Source organism: Pogona vitticeps, chromosome 2 (assembly GCF_051106095.1).
Source record: "Pogona vitticeps strain Pit_001003342236 chromosome 2, PviZW2.1, whole genome shotgun sequence".
Taxonomy (NCBI): Eukaryota; Metazoa; Chordata; class Lepidosauria; order Squamata; family Agamidae; genus Pogona; species Pogona vitticeps.
In genome coordinates, this window is record NC_135784.1 from 59,318,562 (window position 1) to 59,341,019 (window position 22,458).

At 42.2% G+C, this 22,458-nt stretch overlaps 1 protein-coding gene across 1 annotated transcript in view; it reads left to right on the forward strand.

The window, feature by feature from the left end:
- The window catches only part of UROC1 (urocanate hydratase 1), an 83,253-nt gene that overhangs the window by 7,146 nt on the left and 53,649 nt on the right, over nucleotides 1-22,458 (forward strand). The window contains exons 2-5 of the mRNA XM_078385243.1: nucleotides 9,374-9,504; nucleotides 13,331-13,424; nucleotides 14,504-14,563; nucleotides 19,845-19,973. Coding sequence (XP_078241369.1) covers nucleotides 9,374-9,504; nucleotides 13,331-13,424; nucleotides 14,504-14,563; nucleotides 19,845-19,973 — 414 coding nt within the window. The remainder of the gene's footprint in view (nucleotides 1-9,373; nucleotides 9,505-13,330; nucleotides 13,425-14,503; nucleotides 14,564-19,844; nucleotides 19,974-22,458) is intronic.

Genomic DNA, 22,458 nt, shown 5'->3' on the forward strand with positions numbered 1-22,458 from the left:
CAGGCCTTAAAGCAGTGGCTCCCAACCTTGGGTCCCAAGATATTTTTGGATTAAAACTCCTAGAAGCCTTCACCACCATCTGTGCTGGCCAGGATTTCTAGGTGTTAAGAGTCCAAGAACATATGAGCCTTAAGGCTATAAAGGACTGACTTAGAATGAGGCTCTTTAGTAATGAGTTTCAAAGTCATATTTTGAGGGAAACTTTCCATTGAGTTTTGCATGCAAGTTTAGGATTGTGAGAAGGGCTTCTAATGTTTACATATAGGATCTCAAGATTTCAAACCCAGTGAGACAGATATGCTAGAGTTTCTTTCTTTCTTTCTTTCTTTCTTTCTTTCTTTCTTTCTTTCTTTCTTTCTTTCTTTCTTTCTTTCTTTCTTTCTTTCTTTCTTTCTTTCTTTCTTTCTTTCTTTCTTTCTTTCTTTCTTTCTTTCTTCCTTTCTTCCTTTCTTCCTTTCTTCCTTTCTTCCTTCCTTTCTTTCAAACTCTGTAAGTGGGAGCTTCTAAAAAAACACTGTATTGTTAAGTGTTCCTGTTTAGTCAGCCATGGCCCTACTGTATCATTTCTCTACCTCCCCTGCTTTTCCTGTCCCCCAGGGAGCTCTCTGTGTCAACAGAGTGTGGGCTGTCATTGAACAGTGTCAAAGGGTTCCCCCCCTTTAGAGTTTATTTTCTAAAGATATTGGAGGGAAGTTCAAGTCTCTATGACTTCAAGTTTCCCCTGGCCTGCTGCTAGCTGTCTCTTGTGGATGAAAGGTACTGCTTTGGCATCATAAGGAAAGGATCCTAAATAGCTGTAGTATAATTTATTGAAATAGTAGCAGCAATATTAGTAGTAAAAATAGTAATTTGTTCCCACACTTACCTTATATTAAGAAGAAAACGCCAGTTAATGTAAGCCAAGGGATCATGCTTGTATGTGTGGAGCTCTTTATTCACAATTTATATTTGCAACAATAACCCTAAATTGTTTCCATGTTTTCTTTTCAGCTGCCTCTGTTTCTGGCAATAATATAAAGCCTTTATGAGAGAGCTATAAAGCTCCGTGTGCCTTCTGGGTCTTCTGGAGAGCCATGCAGCTCTTTCTTCCAGTCAAACTTTAATCTCCTTGGATAAACCAAACAATATCTGCCAGGCTGATTCCATATAAATTTCCTGACTTTGGTTTCTGAGCCCTTTGCTGAAAGAGCATCCTTTTCCATCTTCTTTTCGCAACCCCCGAAGCACAGATCTCTGTTTCTACTTCCCAGGGAAATATTTTCTTCCTTTGACAGATTATACAGGGCTTGCATCCTGTTCAGCTTTGCTGCAGAAAAAACAAACCACAATCTAAAGCCCCAAAGTATTTTGTTAAAGACAATATTTTATACATTGATCTGTCCGTCTCTACATAAGGTGCTGTGGGGCGCTTTTGCTATATTTTCCTCATCTGGGACGTATGGATATTTTATACAGTACAGACAGACAGATCCATCAAGTCTCTTTCTGTGGACTTCCCTTTCTTATCTCCAAGTATCTCTGGTACTGTTGGGTGCATTTTAAAAATGAATGCATTAATAGAAGGATAACCCTGTGTGTATATATTTTATGAAACAAATGCTATAGGGTCTTTAGGCATATTTTTTGAAATGTGCCCAGTTGTCAAACCATGCTTTTCTTTTTTTTCATGGAGTATATTGCAAGCCCAGAAATGTCTGGTTTCCAATTGCAAATTGTCCCAATATTGGCGACCTAAATAATTCAGTGAATTATGTATCAAGCTGCAGAGCCAGAGGTTGGGTGTTCAGTTCCTCACGGTGCCTCTCCAGAGAGCCAGCCTGTGTGACCCTGGGCAAGCTGCACAGTCCTTAAGGTGTCCCCAGAAGAAGGGAATAGGAAACCACTTCTGAGAACTCTCTGCCCTAAAAGTCAGAATTCACTTAGCAGTACAAACATAGACACAAAAATCTGTTTATAGTTCTAACTAGAGAAAGCCTATTGAATCAGTTGGACTTACCTAAGTGTTAACTCACCATTCAGGAATTGATTTGACAGGCCTCTTCTTGTTGGGCATGGCAATTGGATTTTGGCCTGTGGTTCGGGAGGTTTAAGGCCATTTTTACAAATCTTGTTAGAACAAAATTGCCATATACTGTATTCCCTCCACAACTTCACATCTTGGTGTGCCCTTGTCACAAGAGGCTTGCAGACATGTTCTGAAATGTCCTCACATGTAAAATTTGAGCTGAACTAAATTGATTCATTGAACTGGTGAAACGAATGTTTTTTTTTAAGGTGGAGAGGAGATTATCTACAAATTGCATGCTGTCAGAATTCGACACTTTGAAAGCTCTTCAGATTATTGCTCTTGTATAGCATTCTGTCTGCTGACTGATTTATCTGCTTCATGCAGGTTCACCTGCTAATTTGACAAAGACCTAGGTCCAGTGAATAAATGTTTTTCACCCAGTTCTTTTCCTCAGTAAAAAGCTTCGCCTTTCATTTTCTTTGTGTCAGGCTGTCCGTTTCAAACAGCTCTACATGGACAAGAGGCTTTTTATCTCTGAAATGAAACTGTCTACAGTATTTCATTATATAAATTAGCTGGAATAGCTATGTTAGCATGAATGTTAATTTATTTGAGCAATGTCAGCACATGCTGTAAATATCAAAGCAAATTGAATGTGCTAATATAAAAGTTGACAAGTTGGAAAAGAACATCGCTTTGTCCATTTCGGAAGGCTAGCAGTTACGTGGTGGATAAAAGTTGGGTTATTTTCTTTTCCATTAATGCCTTGAATTTACCATTTAAACAGAGTTTGGAAAAGTTATTTTTTGGGGGGGCAGAACACATAGAAATCTTCCAGCCACCATAGCCAACAAAAAACATTTCCAACTGCTGTATTTAAAATCCATTAACAGCTTGGAGGAATATGATATGTGCCATAGCAATAGAATGGCTTCTGAAAGTTAGGCCTATTCTGACTACAGTACTTAGTTGGCACCAAGGAGTGCAGGGCAGGTGCTATCATTAGGCAAAGTAAAAGAGCTGTCTCATATAGCAGAAGCTGAAGGGCAGCAGATGCCACAGTACTGGAGGATAAACCTCCATGTAACATACGTCCTGCTTTGAGGCCTCATCTTAGGTTGCTGCCTTGAGATGCAGTGGAGGACATCCTTCTATTGTCAACCTTGAAGTTAGGTTCACTGATGGAATGCACTGCACCTGACGACTTGATCTTTGTCTCATGCATGAAAATGTCTTGGGCTGGCTTAAAACAGGAGCTTCTTTCCTAGAAAAACATGGCAACAACCCCAATCAAGACTATACTAGAGACCAAAGGTTAAATGTTCTTATCTCCCCATCACAGCTTTTAACTGAATTGTCCACATCTTCTCCCTCTGGCCACTGTCCCCCTCCCCCCCCCCCCAAAAAAAACAAACCACACACAATCCCAACCCTAAATATTTGAGAAAGATTATAAATTACCAGCAGGGTCTCATTCTTGGTAGCAAACAAGTGTGGAACATTGTTGCCTTACAGTTGAAGGTTGCTGTTGCTAGGATAATGATCAGCATGTACTTTGCTTTTCATAGCACAGCAACATTGTACTCTGTTGCCTTCCTTGATGTGGTGTGCTTTCCAAGTACAGTATAAGGGACGTGATCTTTCTTCCTTTATTCATATCTGAAGCACCATAGTACAATTAATAAATACGTTAGATAATTTTTGTCCAATAACTGACAACATCAAAATCATTTGGGGCAGCTAACATCAAATTGTCCATGTTACATACTGAGGGGCACAGGGTACACTGACCACGGGGTAACACAGACCTGCTCCTCTCTGCACTTGCGAAGGACTGTGTCAGTGTGAACATCCAAGTTTTAGGGTTCATTATGACTGTATAATGTGGAAACCCCATGCTGCGAAGCCAATCTGGCCCTTGACCATGCTTTGTCTGTATGAGAAACAATGGCTGAAATTCTTTTGCTTTGTTACACCATCAGAAGGAGAATGACATTTATTTATTTATTTATTTATTTATTTATTTATTTATTTATTTATTTATTTATTTATTTATTTATTTATTTATTTATTTACTTACTTACTTACTTACTTACTTATTTACTTATTTACTTATTTACTTATTTACTTATTTACTTGTTTACTTATTTATTTATTTATGAATGAATGAATGAATGAATGACATTTTTATACCACCCTGCTTAGTGAAAATCCACTACTCTGGGCAGTTCTACAAACAGAAATTGAGAACCTTCATAAATCTTTACAGGAAATATATTTCACTCTCAGAAATAAGAAGAAAAATTATGTGGTTCCTCCTGATCACATGTGGGAATGGGACAAGCAATGACAGGCACCCCATGAAACTGTAATAAAGGACCTTCTCTGCAAGTCCCCCATCAATGATCCCAAAAGCTTTGCATTCATTGATCAGAGCAACAGAGGTAGGAGCTAGTTCATATCTTGCTAAACATTTGGGTTCCATGATCACTGCAGATAGTGACAGCAGCCACGAAATTAAAAGACGCCTGCTTCTTGGGAAGAAAGCAATGATAAGTCTAGACAGCATCTTAAAAAGCAGAGACATCACCTTGCTGACAAAGGTCTGCATAGTCAAAGCTATGGTTTTCCCAGTAGTGATGTATGGAAGGGAGAGCTGGATCATAAAGAAGGATGACCACCGAAGAATTGATGCTTTTGAGTTGTGCTGCTGGAGGAGACTCTTGAGAGTCCCCTGGACTGCAGGGAGAACAAACCTATCAATTCTAAAGGAAATCAACCCTGAGTGCTCACTGGAAGGACAGATCCTGAAGCTGAGGCTCCAATACTTTGGCCATCTCATGAGAAGAGAAGACTCCCTGGAAAAGACCCTGATGGAGGAAAGTGTGAGGGCAAGAGGAGAAGGGGACGGCAGAGGATGAGATGGTTGGACAGTGTCATCGAAGCTACCAACATGAATTTGACCAAACTCCAGGAGGCAGTGGAAGACAGGAGGGCCTGGCGTGCTCTGGTCCATGGGGTCATGAAGAGTCGGACATAACTTAACAACAAAACAACAACAAAAATTTGGGAAGGCAATATGACCTACTACCAATCCAAGAGCTAAAAACATTTTTTAAAAATCAGGAAGACAGAACATCCAGGGAAGGAGGGCGGAATACCCTTGGAGAAGTGTCTCTTTCCAGGCTGCTGCACTGGAGTTGGTGCTGTCTTAGGGCTTCATCCAATAAGTAAAAGCAACATTTAGATCCCAAAAGTAGGACTCTGATGGCCCCACTGTTAGGTTACAGGGAGCAGATTTTGCATGTCAGGGAAGGTCAGCATGTGTTACTTTTGTACCTTGTTATTTTTATATTTTTACTGTCAAAATAGGCTTAATGTGTCAAAATAACTTATTTGCTTAGTTCAGAGGATGATGTCACTTTATTTGGGGATCTTGTGTGTGGAGGGGTTCCCTTTGTTCTTCTGTCCCAGGCAGGAAAATGCTTCGGGCAGTCCTTGCCAAGAGGAGATTCAAACAGGGCAGTGGGGGGGTAGATGTCCAGACTCTAAAGTGTCCTAACCCATCACTACCCTTTTGCTTGGGTTTTAGGGGAAGAGGGCACAGCAGATAACCCATTTGACAGGAGTCACATCCAAAGTTACCTGGAGATGTTTTTAGAGGGAGCAGTTGGAATTGTTTCTGTCCTGAAACAATTCCAGGACAGAATTGCGAGCCAGAGTACCAGGCAGTATTTTCTTTGATAATCTGAGATAAATCCCATATCCTTCAGGTCTATGACTGTTTTGTCTCCATTTTACTTATTTATTTGACTAACCTGAGTTAATGAGTGATTCCTGATTACCCTACTGAAAACCTCAGGTTTAATTGTTCCTTAATCTTAGTCATTACTTTTAACTGAAATGACTATTGACAAGTGGCTTTCCTTAGTTTACACCAAGAAAGCTGTGAGACCTTATGCTCTGAGGCCACTCTTTCTCAGAAGAGATCTTAAACAGATGTGCTGTAATTAGGTGGCAGTTCACAATGGCACAGAGAACTGCCAGGGTTTCACCCATCCTGCAGGCTTGCCCTTTCCCCAACAGTGTCAGGGATCCTATGACTATATCAGCCACCTTTTCCTTCATGAGGTCTGTGAACTGAGGAAGATTCATTTCAAAACACTTGTTAATCTTTAAAGAAAAACCAGGATGCAATCACTTTTCTCTCTCCACACCTTCCAAGTAGGCAGTCCCATTTTATGAAGGAGTAGCACGTTTCTTTCCGCTTTAGAGGCTTTGCCATGTTACCTCGACAGAGGGGAGTCCACAAAGGGATTTAACACACACGAAGATGGAGGGACCATTGAAAGAGAGAATGGGTAGGCGGGAGGAAGGTCTCCTTTACCTTCCCCCAAGACTCAAGAATCTTTGGCTCTCCAGGTCCTGTTGGACTCCAACTCCCATCAACCCTAGCCAGCAAAGCCAGTGGCGACAGACCCACAGTCATGTGTACGGCATTGTATGGCTGAAATGAGGATTATACCATGTGTTTCCTGAAGGTTATGATCTGCAAAAGCTCCTGCTCAAGTACATGTGCTTCAAGGTACCACAGGGCTCCTTGCTGGTTTTTTTCCCCAATAGGAAAAGACTTTTTCTCACCTGTGCTTGCTGGGGCCATGCAGGATCCAATGCTGGCACCCCATAAGATGGCAGACATCTTTTTTGTTTTGATAGATGAGAGTTTTAAAGTGGCCCAGAATGTCCAAAAGAGGAACGACTCCGGTATCTTGGACAATTCTAAGGACAAGGGAATCTCAGCGGGTGTGACCTATACAAGTTCCACGTGTGTTTTTATTTTTTATTTATACCCCGCCCATCTGGTCTTGCGACCACTCTAGGCGGCTTCCAAATACTTTTTTTCTTATTATTATTCTGTACCTCTATGAAGAAGACCTGAAGACAGCAAAGTCCTGTCTGTTCTACCAAAGTGTTGCTGTCCTCTGAAGATGCCGGCCGCAAAGACTGGCGAAATGTTAGGAAGAACAACCTTCAGAACATGGCCAAAGAGCCCAAAAAACCCACAACAACCAAAGTGTTCCAAAGTTTTGGATTCTTTGGCTGAAATGAGTAGTAAGTTGTACCTAGGTTAGGCCCATTGAATCAGTAGAACTGACAGAGGAGTTGACTCACCAAATCACCCCTGGTTCAATGGGCTACTCTAGAGGTGACTTAACTAGTGCATTTACAAGTCTCTGTGTCCTGCACATGCAGTGGTTAAGAGATATCACTGTACATCTGGTTAGTCTTGCTTGTTTATTCTGTTTTACATTAAGAAGCCCAGGATATACAGTATTTATGCAATCTAATCATTAAGAACCCAGCAACATATGCTAGAACTGGACACAAGGGTTTTGCAGAAATGCACTTTGTATCTACGAGGATCGGCTTTATGGTTTGACTTTCACCCCACCCACGTGAGCTGCTAAAACACACTTCATAGCATGTTTGACTTCTGAAAGCAGGGGAGATTAAACCTAACAAGTGAACAAAATGGCTATATATACACAAAAAACTCCATTCTTAATATCCCACATTTATTGTAAAATTGATGGCCACTGAAAAATTAATGACAATGACGTGAGCCTATCAAGGAGAGGATAAAAGACTATAACCAGTTCAAGTGCTGGAAAAAGACAATACTCCGATATTTTGTTCTGTATCTGTGATCGTAAAAGACAAAACATGCAAGCAGGAATGGGAAAACATTCCTACTTGTCATTTTTCTTTTCTGTTGCCTTTTGTATTTTAAACGTCACATTCCTTCCTTCCTGTGCAGGAAGATATTTGAATATTTAAATACGTTCTTCAGAAACAAACTAAAACAACATTGTTAACACATCCGCCCTTGGCCAAATTTAACAGATGGAGCTGATCTCAGCATGGAATCCTGCACACCATACTGTTTAGGTCCTAAAGATGAGAAGCCTATTAGAAAAAAAGAGGTAGCAACATTAATTCAGCCATACCACCAATGAAGATAAAGGAATTCAAACACATATTTTAAAGAGTTTAAAAGCCCTAGCATTGGAGAGCCAAATCTATCAGTTTCAGTTTCTCTAAGATTCATTAAAATAAACAAAAAACTCACGTTCTTTCAATCATGAACTCAGTAAGTTTTCAAATGTTAGCAAATCCTTAACTTAAAAATCAACTGAAATTAAATGATCATCCACCACTAGCTCCAAGATGAAGAAATCAAGACTGCTGAAACCTGACATACAGACTAAAGGGATTCCAGGGATGTGCACTAGGCATCAGGTTTTTATAATGTATTAATTAATTCTAATTAATGTATATGTGTACATTTGTTTGAAGTCTGCAGTACCACTTTCAGTTACTATCCCATGCATAGCTTTGAGAAAACTGGTGTCATGTTTTTCAGGCTTATGTCCTTCCTGCCAAGGATCACCGCAGATCCACACTCTGGCCAGGAGGCAGCATGGGAACAACGGACAGGCAGAAGGCCGGTGTGCCTTTCTAGTGGCCACTGGGACCAGTTGAACCACCAGTTACCACAGCAGCAGCTCACCATGTGTACTAGCAGGAAAAACAGCTTGTCTGGATTCCCCTCATCCTGGCTTTCCTGCTTCCATTTTCAGGCAGCCTTCCAAGAGAGCAGACCTTTAAAACAGTCTGCTTGATAACTCTGGCTAGCATATTTGAATATCAAGCAAAGAAAATTGTGTTTTCTTTGGCATAGCTGTAGACCATCTGAGTCCATTAGATTACTGAGCACACATTTTGTGTCCTTTTAGTGTGACACTGATGCTACAAACCTAACTTTACAAAGTTCTATTGTCAAGTCAGCACTGAAGCATTCTGCATCATTTGTGTCTGGTATAATGCCATCGTCATCAGTTAATGCCACTTGATTCTGTTGCTCAGGTTCACTTGTAGACGAGAGTAGGTGCCTGACAGTGTCTACAGCTGAAACCCTGTTGCCTAGTGCAGTGAGTCACAGCTGGAATAGACTCCATTGAATTCATGGGTATTTGGTGAATCAACTCCTCTGTAAGTTCTATTGATTCAGTGTGACTACCCTAGTTGTAACTTGGTATGCTAAGCAAGGGACTTCGGCCGATGCCAGGATAATTCTTTTGGTTGTACCAGTTAGAGTAGAGAAATCCAGTCCAAAATGCAGCACTTCCTTCTTTGCTGGCTGCACTTATTATGGTCAATGCCCTTGAATACCTTGTTAGTATCTGGGAATTGTTCCCAGTGAGCCTGATAAAATGCATGTGTTTAATTAGCTGTGATAACCACCCACCTAGTCACTTCTAGGTTTACTCTTATTACCTCCTTTTTTTCCCCTTGTCTTGGCAGCTGGCATTGAAGAATTCTTTGCGTTACTTCCCACCCAGCTTCCATGAAGTCCTGGCACCTGAATTTGCCAAAGAACTGCAAGCCTATGGACATATCTACATGTACAGATTCTGTCCTCAAATTGAAATGAGGTAAGGGCTTTGGGAGCATTCTCCAACATGACAATGAACTGCCAGCCCGATGCTGGGACTGGGAGAGAAGACCATTCCTTTTGGCTTAGCTACATAGTTAGCGTCCAGTGGCAGGCTGGTAAATTTTACAGCACAGAAACAGCAGAAAGTTTTGTGCCACCTTAAAGACAAATGAAGTATAGCATCATACACTTTCCTCAACTCTAATCTACATCTTCAGATGCAAACAAGAGGTGGGCTGGCGTCCATGAAAGCAATAAAAAAATTGTAGCAATAAAGCTTGTTGACCTTTAAGGTGATGAAAGGATCTGTTTTGTTTTGCTGGAATGGATTAACATGGTTATCCACCCACACCCTTGCTGGGGGCAGGGGCTCATTGTGACAATCTCTGTCATCACCACCCCTAGGACAGTCTCAACATGAAAGCAGCTATGCTGGTCTGTCTAGGTATGTCTGAATTTTTTCATGAAGATAACAAGACTGGATTGTCCAGTCAAGATCATTATACTATCCTCCAAATACATTTTATTACTTAAAACATGTTGGTTCTGGCAAAACCCATTCCCCAAGATAATGATGCTGAGAAATTCCTAGCATTCCCTGCCAGATGCTATGAGGGCTGCAGCTAACCTCAAAGGGAAGTGCCTCTCTAGGCACTGTGTCCCTGTGTTTCTGTCCTGGGAACCTGGGCTGAACCAGCGTCCTGTCACAGCCCATCAGAACTAATGACTGAGAGGCATAGTAATAACCAAGCTATGCAAGCGAAAGACCACCTGTCCAGAAACAGATAAAACAGGCAGAAAGGTGGAGCAAGGACACAATGCAAACATTGGATAGGATTGAGAAACTGATCTGCCAGTGAACAGGGAGGTGGTTGATTTCTGTGAGCTTGGTCTTCCCACTGAAGAGGTTGCTCAGACTGAACTACTAGACCACTGGCTAAAGCTTAGGGCTGGAGTGAAGAATGTGTAGCTGTCTAGGTGTTGTTCGTCTGCAGATCTCCATTGGCCTCATGGTCAGCAAAGTCAATGGACTACCTTGGAAACGGGTGGACGTTACTGGGGTATTATACAGAAATGATTGGGCTCACAAGGATGGTTTAGCTGTGGATTCCCTGCATTGGTTCTGGATTATGTGACCATTGGGATCCCTTTCAACCCTATCATTTTATTATTATTCTGTGATTCCAAGGAATAATGGATGTTGTCCTTCAACCACATCTGGAGGACCACAAGTTCACCAGTCATGGCTGAAAGTTTTCTAAGCCACGTGTTGGCTGCTTAGCTGTTGCTCATGCTGCAACTACAGCACATTTTTGTGGACAGTTTCATGGATGGGAGTCCAGTGTAGCCCTTCATAAAGCAAACCTACTGTTCCCTTTTCGGGCACATGTTTTGGTGGGTTTTGTGCATAGAATAAGGCATACAGCTCTGAAAACAACAAACACTATCTAGATATGAATCAATACCAAGAATGTTGATGCCATGAAATTCATATTTATGATAAACTGTGCACACAGATTTCAAAAGCTGCTGTCCTAACACAGCTTGCTTCTATGTGTAGTGATATATTTCCATCACAATAGGATGGGAACAACCTGTTGCCATAGGGCCATTTGTGGCCCTCCATCTAAGTTCATGTGCCTCCTGCAAATGGTCAGTTCAGACCTCTGGCAAGAGCCATCTATCCTTTCGCTGGCAGTCCCATGGGTAGAAGTTCTTCTTCTGAAAGAAAAGAAAGAAAGGCAACCCATCCACTATGGCTGAATGCAATAGAGTCTACAAGGGTATCATGTCAATTCGTAGTGATGGCTAGTCAATGCACAAAAGGTAGAAGAATAAGGCTACCACCGTCATGCTACACCGAACACACACAATTATCCTGTGGATGGGAGACCACCAGGTAAAACCAGTGATCTCCAGGTAGGGCTAGGAAATAATCCTGCTTTAAATCTTGGAAGTTGACAAAACTGGGCTATAAAGATCAAGAGCCTCACTCAGTGTGAGACACCTTACTGTGTTCTTAAAGTGCCAGTGATCACCTGGAGATTCTAGAACAGCCAGACTGTTTTTACTGTGTCTCAGTATTTTTGCCCTGTTGTTTATTTAGCATTGCCTATCTGATCCCATTCATCAGTACAAAAATGGGTACTGCTATTTTAAAAAAAGGTGCTGTATATTGTCCCCTGGCTTATTTAACTTATATGCAGAATACATCACGCGGAAGGCTGGACTGGAGGAATCCCAAACCGAAATTAGGATTGCCGGAAAAAATATCAACAACCTCTGATATGCAGATGATACCACTCTGATGGCAGAAAATGAGGAGGAACTAAAGAACCTTGTAATGAGGATGAAAGAGGAGAGCGCAAAAAACAGCCTGAAACTCAACATAAAAAACAAAACAAAAACAAAACAAAACTAAGATCATGGCCACTGGTCCCATCACCTCCTGGGAAATAGAAGGGGAAGATATGGAGGCAGTGACAGATTTTACTTTCTTGGGCTCCATGATCACTGCAGATGGCCGCAGCAGTCACTAAATTAAAAGACGCCTGCTTCTTGGGAGGAAAGCGATGACAAACCTTGACAGCATCTTAAAAAGCAGAGACATCACCTTGCCAACAAAAGTCATAGCTATGGTTTTTCCTGTAGTGATGTATGGAAGTGAGAGCTGGACCATAAAGAAAGCTGACTGCTGAAGAATTGATGCCTTTGAATTGTGGTGCTGGAGGAGGCTCTTGAGAGTCCCCTGGACTGCAAGGAGAACAAACCTATCCATTCTAAAAGAAATCAACCCTGAGTGCTCACTGGAAGGACAGATTCTGAAGCTGAGGCTCCAGTACTTTGGCCATCTCATGAGAAGAGAAGACTCCTTGGAAAAGACCTTGATGTTGGGAAAGTGTGAAGGCAAGAGGAGAAGGGGACGATAGAGGATGAGATGGTTGGACAGTGTCATCGAAGCAACCAACATGAATTTGACCCAACTCCGGGAAGCAGTGGAAAATAGGAGGGCCTGGCGTGCTCTGGTCCATGGGGTCACGAAGAGTCGGACACGACTAAACGACTAAATGACGACGATTTTAAAAACAAAATTAAAATGATTTCCTAACCTGGCAAGGAATTTCAATTTTTCTTTTTCTCCATCATATGGAGAGTTAATGGATATGTGTCCATGAGGATGGATCCAGCTGCTAAAATGATTTGAAATGGAGGATCTGAAACTAGTCCATGGATCCCTGATTATCTTAGCTGGCTGTCCCAGTTTTCCTGTTGAATGATTTTCCATATGTGGAGAGAGACCAGCTATTCAAAATCAATAGGCAAATGCAGCTGTTTTCCTCCTGAAATGTGACATGGTGAAACTCATAAGCACACTCATTGACTTGCAACATTCTTTAGCTTTTTGATAATTGAAAAATATGAATAGCATTTTCTAACTGATTAATTCATGTGATGGGAATATAGTTTGACGAGGACCCACGAAGCAACCTGAACACTCAGTGTGAGCATTGTGCTAAACTAATAATTTCCTGAAATATCAGTATCATAAATTTAATGGATAGAAGCTGTGCTTTTGTTTCTGGATCTCAGTATAGTTTTGCATCGAACCCGCATTGTTGTACAGCAGAGCAAATCAACATTCTGCTTTTTTAAAAAAAGTGACCAAACTGATATTACTGTTCTTTCAAGTGTGTTTTCATTTTAGGGTTTCTTTGCCTTTCTTTGAGATAAATTAGAAATAAATCAATCCAAATTTGCAGTTTCAAAGTAAGTTTTGGGACAGTTACTTTTCACTTTATAAATTTTATATATTTTCATTTCAGAGCTTACCACATCCAGGAATATCCTTGCAAAACCAGACAGGCTGCTGCAATAATGCACATGATCATGAATAATCTTGACCCCGCAGTGGCACAGGTAGCAAACATTCAATGACTGCTAAGTCCTGGAAAGAACGAATAATGTTGATGGCAATACATTGTTGTTGTTTTTTGGAAAATAAGACCGTTTCAGTTGCTCATGGATCAGGTCCAGCTCTAACATTAGGCAGACTGTGGCAATCTTCATTAGAAGGAGAATAGCTGGCCCTCAGTCCTCTATGCTGACCTGGTGCCTTCACCTGTGATGTGAAATGCTGTCCTATGTTGAAGTAGGGTTCGATGATCACTCCATTAAGGGTACAGTGGTGCCTCGCTAGATGATGATAATCCATTCCACTGAAATTGCTGTTTAGCGAAATTATCGTCTAGCGAAAAGCATTTCCCCATTGGAATGCATTGAAACCTGTTTAAAGCGTTCCAATGGTGAAGAATCGTCCTTGTCTAGCGAAGATCAGCCATAGGAAAGCCACTTTGCGAACCACTGATCAGCTGTTTAAATAGCTGTCTTGTGACGCTTAGGTCCTGAAAACACCCATTTTGTGAGTGTGGAGGGAGCTGTCAAAATCGTTGTCTAACGAAAATCAGTTTACAAAGCAGGGACCAAACATTGTCCAGTGAAATTCCCCCATAGGAATCACTGTTTTGCGAATCGCTATAGCGATTGCAAAAAGCCAATGTCTAGCGAAAAAACTGTCATGCGGGGTAACTGTCTAGCGAGGTACCACTGTATCTGGAAAAAGGGTGCCGTATTGTTCGATGTTTCAGTCAGGAAAATGTTCTACACTAGCCTTGTCATTACCCTCTTTTCTGATATAAAGAGAGTAACTCCTCTGTGTGCTTGCTTTGTTTTACACTTTATGGATTGCTGTGATAATGTCTAGGGAGATTTTAGTACTGGGAAAGAATGCTGTTTTGGTTTTGTTTGGGTAAAAATGTACCAGTTTCAGTGTATTATGATATGAATGATGTGGGGATTACATACTCCACTGCATTTGAGATTAAAATCCTGTTATTGAATTAGAAAGGGGAAATGCTGAAATCACCCTAAAAGAACTGTTTTGAAATATTTTATGGCAGCACTGTTTAATATGGAATTTCAAAATGTGCCTGTTGTAGTTTCCCCAGGAACTTGTAACGTATGGAGGAAATGGACAAGTTTTCAGCAACTGGGCCCAGGTAGGAGGATCTTTGTATATTTTCTGGTATGAATAGTGTGACCGTACCCATAGCTCACCAGTCTTCTGTTAGACTTTGTCTACTAAATTGTGTGGCTGTCATTGACTCCAATTCAGAAATCTCTGTGATTTGATCCATGTGGGGCTGGGGACTTAAATCATCCCTGCTTTAATTAGAACGTCCTTAGGACCAGTTTCACAGCTAGAATGTGAAAAAGCATTACATTCATCAGATCCTTTCTTTCAAAGCTGAAGTTTCTGCACAGCCTGCTTGCAGCCTATTAATTACCTCCTAATGACCAATCACCAAACCAAAACCGAAATCAAAAGGAACAAAAAAACAACTAATTTGCAAGACTAGGGTAATCAAAGTCTATTGCTTAAATAAGCTCAGCTTCTAATCATGAAGCTGGTGGCTCAAATATTATTAAAACGAGGAACTACTGCCCTTCTGGGTATGTATGCCCCTGTAACTTAAGAACTGCAGGAACTCTCAAGTGGCAAACTGGAAGACTTTCCAAAGCAGTAATATAGAAGAGGGGTGCATGCGTTCTTTTCTGTCATAAAAGCTAAACCAATGTGCAGGTAGACTGTGTGAGCAAAATAGAAGAAGCCATTTTGAATCTTGTAATATACCTGAATGAATCTTAAGTTAGTAATCAGGGTCAATAGTGTATGTGTGTGTCATACCCAATGTACTCTACATTTTTGAACGAATTTCAAGAAAGGGCCATGGGACTACAAAGGTTCACTACATGTGGTGCTGCACGTTTCCCTGATGAATATCTGCTAGACATGTGTAGGAATGGATTAGCTACATACAACTACAGGCAAAAAGTTATCCTGGCTGTTCCCCCTTTCCCACTTACAAGGTGCTTGTTTTTCTTTCCTCCAATCAAAGTTTTCCTGGTCTGGGCATTCTCAGTAAATTGGAGCAACACCTGAGCTTTTGGAATGAGTGAGGTGTATGCTCAGTGGCTAAGCTAAACTCACACATTCTCAAATCTTAGTGCCATTACTTTTTTTTGAATGATGTCTCCCAGGACCTTGCATTAGATTCTGGGAATTGCAGTTAATCAAGATAACATTTTCTAGTTCTGTACATACCTTAGGGGTAATATGAAAGATGGTCCAAGCTTGTTTTCTTGCAAGATCTGAACCAATGGGTTTATGTAGCAAGAATGGAGATTCTAATTGATACCTAGTAAGGATATCCTAATGATCAGAGCTGTTTGACAACCAAAAGGACTTCCTCAGAACACAATGGGCTTTCTTTTGTTGAGTTTTTAGCACAAGAGACTGGATGGGTAGGGGCAAAGCAACCTTTATTGGCATAAAACAGTTAAAACATACAATCCGATAATAAATTAAAGTAGTAGGAGAAGTTAGGTTAGTTTTTTGAGGTTTGAAGAGTGAGCACCTTAGCGAGGAACTCAGCTACTGGAGTCATAGTTTCCAGAGAAAAGTCATGGAGGAGGAAACCTGTCAGAAGCTGGGGGGGGACCAGAGAAGCCTGAGATGATTGGACCTAGAATTCGGTCTCGGAGATCTCTAAACTTGGGGCAGTGATACAGAATATGCGAAACTGAATCGGGTTCTAATCCGCAGAGGTTACAAGTTCTTTTTTCGAAGGGTACTCGGGCATATCGCCCCTTGAGGACCTCGGAGGGGAAAATATTCAGCCGCGCTAGCATAAAAGCCCTCCTGGTTAGGGGGTTCAGCAGGGACTGTAAGTAAAAGTGTCCAGAGCCAAAGGTAGGGAAGATACCATAGTGGATAGGAGAGCATATTTGGTTGATACTGGAGACCAGATGGATATACTCGGACTCCCATAGTTTCTCTTTAACAAGAGAGAGCACCTGATCAAAATTGCTGTTAAAGATGGAGTTTAAAGGTATACCAATCGATTCAAGTTTGGTTTCACATAACGTAAACCACTTGGATTGATAATGGTCCTTAAGTAGATGTGCTAGAAGAGAATCTGGGTCTGTTTTAAAACAGACTGGATGGCATTGGCCACCCGTCAGGAATGCTCTGGCTGTGGATTTCTGGCTTTGGTAGGGGCTGGACTAGATGAACCTCAGTTCCTTCCAACTCTACAGTTCTGTAATTCTGTGTATGCAGCATTCCCCTCCTTGATGCTTGAATAGGTATTGCCCACTGAGCCTTGCAATCCAGTGGGCAATATACCCTGAAGTAGATGTGCCTGAAATGACAGGCCAGAGTCTATCCGAGGTGGTGGGTTCTGCATGCCAGCCGGGAGGAGCTTCTGCCAGGAGTTTCAGTCCTTCATTGGGGAGCGCAAGCGCTTGGGGAATTATTCATTCCATGCTAGCCATTATTACCTCATCAAATGAGAGGAAGTACATTAGCAAAGAGAGAGGACAAAATGAAGTAGCCAATGTTCATACGCTTTAAAAATAAACTGAAATAACCAAAAGAAGTGTGCCTCTGAGCAGGTGAAGAAAGCACTTGGCCCGTCAAATAAATCAACACAACGCAATGACTGGAATACAGTTGTAAACTGCAACTAGAGTAGGCCCATTGACTTAGTGGAGATTTGACGAGTCAACTCCTCCGTAAGTTCCACTAAATCTGTGGCCCTATTCTAATGTGAGCTCCTATTCTAGGACAACAGCACTTACGACTGGATTTCAGGCACGGTGTTATCTGGAATTAGAACAACCATGTTCCCAGGCAGAGTGGCGCCCTCTCATCTTTTGTTCTAGAAATAGCTACTATGCTTCATCCCGATATGTGCAGATCATGCTTTTATACCTCATGGGCCTTTCATTCCTCCCTGGGCTTGCATATTGGGCTGCTGAGCAAAATACAGACACGACAACTCTTGGAAACGTGCTATCTGTTCCTTTGCTCCAGCAGCCTTGTCCAACTTAGATACGAGTGTGATACAGAACAAGAGTTTCACAGGAGAACAATTACTTCTCTGTGGCTCGTTATTTAAGAACAGTAATTGGATGAATGATTTTATTTAGTGATGATAAGGACATTTTGTTCTTAGTTTTTGCCGTTGTGTAAAAGAGACTGTTTCTAAAAATCTTTGGCTGTAGCGAAACTATGCTTCAAAATGTTATTTTTGGTGTGTGTTGTTATCCATGTTGTATTTTTTTTAAAAAAAATAGGGTTTCAAGAGCATATCTTAGGATGTAAATTCTTCTACCAGTTTTACTCATGCCTAGCTCTACAGCCTTCGCTGAACCAAAAAACATGAGGGTGGAATTTCTTTTCCAGGTCTCTGCCCCCAAAGCGTGCTACATCTCAAAGCAGAGGCAGTTTTCTGTCATATCTGTTAATGGCTAAAAAATTGATGGAAATGACATCAGTCATAGACAACATGCTAGTCATAAATGCAACTTGAAAATCTGGGGCTGCAATCTTAATCACAGTATCATGGGAACTTGGCTTTCTTCTATGGTGGTCAGTTGTCTCCCAACTCTCATTTTACAATAACCTCGTGAACTCAATTAGACTGAAAAAGTGACTGTGGCCCAAGACTACTCACACCACTTGTGCTGGGATTTAAACTCTGGTCTTTGGGCCAAACTAGGTATGACATTGCTATCAACTACCCTGGAGAATGCTTAGAAGCCTCAGGTACCTCCACATGCTACTGCCAAACTACTGATCAGAGCAGTTATAAGGAGAGGGTGATATCTATCTTACAGTGAAGCCTTCCTGAAAGATAACCAGACATTCTTTACTTCTTAAAGCAGCTTCACTTCTGATTCAGAAGCTGCCGTATCACTTCTTCAGGTCCTCAAAAAAACCATACACAGCTTGTAATATGGTTTTTTTGAGGACCTGAAGAAGTGATACGGCAGCTTCTGAATCAGAAGTGAAGCTGCTTTAAGAAGTAAAGAATGTCTGGTTATCGTTCAGCAAGGCTTCACAGTTTCACAAACTGTGCTCGGTGATTAGTCTTTGGGAGGCAAACCAGCTTTGGTTGCTTGTTGACTGAGACAATACAGCAGCTTTAAAGAATATGTTTTTTGAGAGACAGTATTTAATCACCTTTTAATTGTGATGCTGTTGTCTCCTTTATTTTAAGATCTTTGGGGGAGGCAACAAATTTAACCCCACTGGATAGCTCAGTGGTTTAGGTATCTGGCTGTGGAGCCAGACATTGGAAGTTTGAATCTCCACTGGATCTTCTGTGCCAGAAGGAGGGAATGGTGAACCACGTCTGAGTATTCACTACCTAGAAACCCCTGGAAAGATCAATGTATGTTGGGATCAATTTGATGGCACACTGTCATTATTACCATATTTTTCCATGTATACAACCCCCCAATGTATACGATGGCCCCCTAATTTTGTCCCTTGCAGGAGGCAGAGAAGCAGTCAATGGGCAGCCGCGACGGGTGGCTCTGCCTCCATCTGCTGCCGCCTCCACCGCAGATGACGTTGCCACCTTCTCCCCTGCCCAAAGGGAGCCCGCGAGTGGCGCTGGCAGCGGAGGCAGAAGCAGGAGGAGGAGGAAGCGGAAATGGAGGCAAAGGAGCAGCCACGCTCAGCCATCTCTCATGGGTGCCCATTGACTGCTGCCACCACTGCCACCACTGCCAGATCACCTCCTTCAGTGCCACTTGCAGGCTCCCTTCGGGCAGGGGACAAGGTGGCAGCGTGAGCTGGAGGTGAGCCCTGGAAGGAGGAGGAGGCAATCGGGCAGTGGCAGCAGCAGTCTATGGGCAGCCCTGAGAGGTGGCCAAGCACGGCTGCCCCTTTGCCTCCACCTCCTTCCATGTACAAAACAACCCTCAGTTTTTCCTCTAACGATTTTAGGGAAAAGTGTTGTTTTATACACAGAAAGATACGGTACTATCTGAGGGCCTTTTTGGTGTCTGTACTTAGGCTTCAAAACTCCTTGTTAATGGAGTCTTTCCCTTTCTGGGATGGATTCCTGTCAGTGGATCCCTCTATTCCTAACTACATGTGAACTTATAGGAAGGGAGCTGTCCTTGTTGCCAAAGGAATTTTTTGTGGGCGGGGAGGGGAGATTGTTTCCAGGTTCCGAGCTACACTGGGAATGTCTAGGAAAATGTCTGGAAAAAAAGAGTTTCAAAGGGAAAGCATTAGGAACGGGAGATTTGTCATCCCTCTTGCCATCTTTGAATGCTCCCTCTCCAACATTATAGGAATTTGGTAGCTATCCAAGCCCTTGTCTGCCACCCTGTCTAGTCTACCTCTTAAAAGGATGTGAATGCCAATCAATAGTAAGAAAGGAACCTTATTTGCTATCACTCTGTTCATTTCTACTCTAGTTCTGGCTGGTAATGCACTATTTGTCTGAGATGGATGAAGAGCAAACCTTGGTCATGTACAGTGGACACCCTCTGGGACTCTTCCCTAGCCACCACAGAGCTCCTCGATTAGTCATCACCAATGGCATGGTAAACACTGTTGTCAACACAACCTCTCTGGGTTGGGTTCCCCCCCCCCCATCATTCCTCCACTTCCCTCTATTCCTCACTTGTGGATTGGCCCTCCTCTGTGGTGAGTTAACCCTAAATATGCAAGAAGCTACACTCTGAAAGAGAGTGACCACCCCAGGATTAACCCAATGAATTTAACGGCTCAGTGGGAATCAGAACCTGGATTTCCTGAAATCTGTCCAACTCTGTCTTCTTCATGGATTGCTGCCTTGTCGTGGCGAAGGGGCTTGAGTAACTCAGAGAAACTATGGGCTATGCCGTGCAGGGACACCCAAGACGGACAGGACATAGTGGAGAGTTCCGACTAAACGCAATCCACCTGGAGTAGGAAATGGCAAGCCACTCCAGTATCTTTGCCAAGAACGCCCCATGATCAGAAACAAAAGGCTAAAAGATATGATGCTGGAAGATGGGCCCCTCAGGTCGGAAGGCGTCCAAAATGCTACTGAGGAAGAGCGGAGGACAAGTACAAGTAGCTCCAGAGCTAATGAAGTGGTTGGGCCAAAGCCGAAAGGACGCTCAGCTGTGGACGTGCCTGGAAGTGAAAGGAAAATCCAATGCTGCAAAGAAAAATACTGCATAGGAACCTGGAATGTAAGATCTATGAACATTGGGAAGCTGGAGGTGGTCAAACAGGAGATGGCAAGAATAAACATCGACATCCTGGGCATCAGTGAACTAAAATGGACAGGAATGGGCGAATTCAGCTCAGATGATTATCATATCTACTATTGTGGACAAGAATCCCGTAGAAGGAATGGAGTAGCCGTCATAGTCAACAAAAGAGTGGGAAAAGCTGTAATGGGATACAATCTCAAAAATGATAGAATGATGTCAATACGAATCCAAGGCAGACCATTCAACATCACAATAATCCAAGTTTATGCACCAACCAGCATTGCTGAGGAGACTGAAATTGAACAATTCTATGAAGATTTACAACACCTTCTAGAACTGACACCAAAGAAAGATGTTCTTCTCATTCTAGGGGACTGGAATGCTAAAGTAGGGAGCCAAGAGATAAAAGGAACAACAGGGAAGTTTGGCCTTGGAGTTCAGAACGAAGCAGGACAAAGGCTAATAGAGTTTTGTCAAGAGAATAAGCTGGTCATCACAAACACTCTTTTCCAACAACACAAGAGGCGACTCTATACATGGAAATCACCAGATGGGCAATATCGAAATCAGATTGATTATATTCTCTGCAGCCAAAGATGGAGAAGCTCAATACAGTCAGCAAAAACAAGACCTGGAGCTGACTGCGGTTCTGATCATCAGCTTCTCATAGCAAAATTCAAGCTTAGACTGAAGAGATTAGGAAAAACCACTGGGCCACTCAGGTATAATCTAAACCAAATCCCTTATGAATACACAGTGGAAGTAAAGAACAGATTTAAGGAACTAGATTTGGTGGACAGAGTGCCTGAAGAACTTTGGATAGAGGCTCGTAACATTGTCCAGGAGGCAGCAACGAAAACCATCCCAAAGAAAAGGAAATGCAAGAAAGCAAAGTGGCTGTCCAACGAGGCCTTAGAAATAGCAGAGAGGAGAAGGGAAGCAAAATGCAAGGGAGATAGGGAAAGTTACAGAAACTTGAATTCAGACTTCCAAAGAATAGCAAGGAGAGACAAGAGGGCCTTCTTAAATGAACAATGCAAAGAAATAGAGGAAGATAACAGAAAAGGAAAGACCAGAGATCTGTTCAGGAAAATTGGACATATTAGAGGAACATTTTGCGCAAAGATGAACATGATAAAAGACCAAAATGGGAGGGACCTAACAGAAGCAGAAGACGTCAAGAAGAGGTGGCAAGAATACACGGAGGAATTATATCAGAAAGATGTGGATATCCCGGACAACCCAGACAATGTAGTTGCTGACCTTGAGCCAGACATCCTGGAGAGCGAAGTCAAGTGGGCCTTAGAAAGCCTGGCTAACAACAAGGCCAGTGGAGGTGATGGCATTCCAGTTGAACTATTTAAAATCTTGAAAGATGATGCTGTTAAGGTGCTACATTCAATATGCCAGCAAGTTTGGAAAACTCAACAGTGGCCAGAGGATTGGAAAAGAGCAGTCTACATCCCAATCCCAAAGAAAGGCAGTGCCAAAGAATGCTCCAACTACCGTACAATTGCACTCATTTCGCATGCTAGCAAGGTTATGCTCAAAATCCTACAAGGTAGGCTTCAGCAGTATGTGGACCGAGAACTCCCAGAAGTACAAGCTGGATTCCGAAGAGGCAGAGGAACTCGAGACCAAATTGCTAACTTGCGCTGGATTATGGAGAAAGCCAGAGAGTTCCAGAAAAATATCTACTTCTGTTTCATTGACTATGCGAAAGCCTTTGACTGTGTGGACCACAGCAAACTATGGCAAGTTCTTAAAGAAATGGGAGTGCCTGACCACTTTATCTGTCTCCTGAGAAACCTATATGTGGGACAGG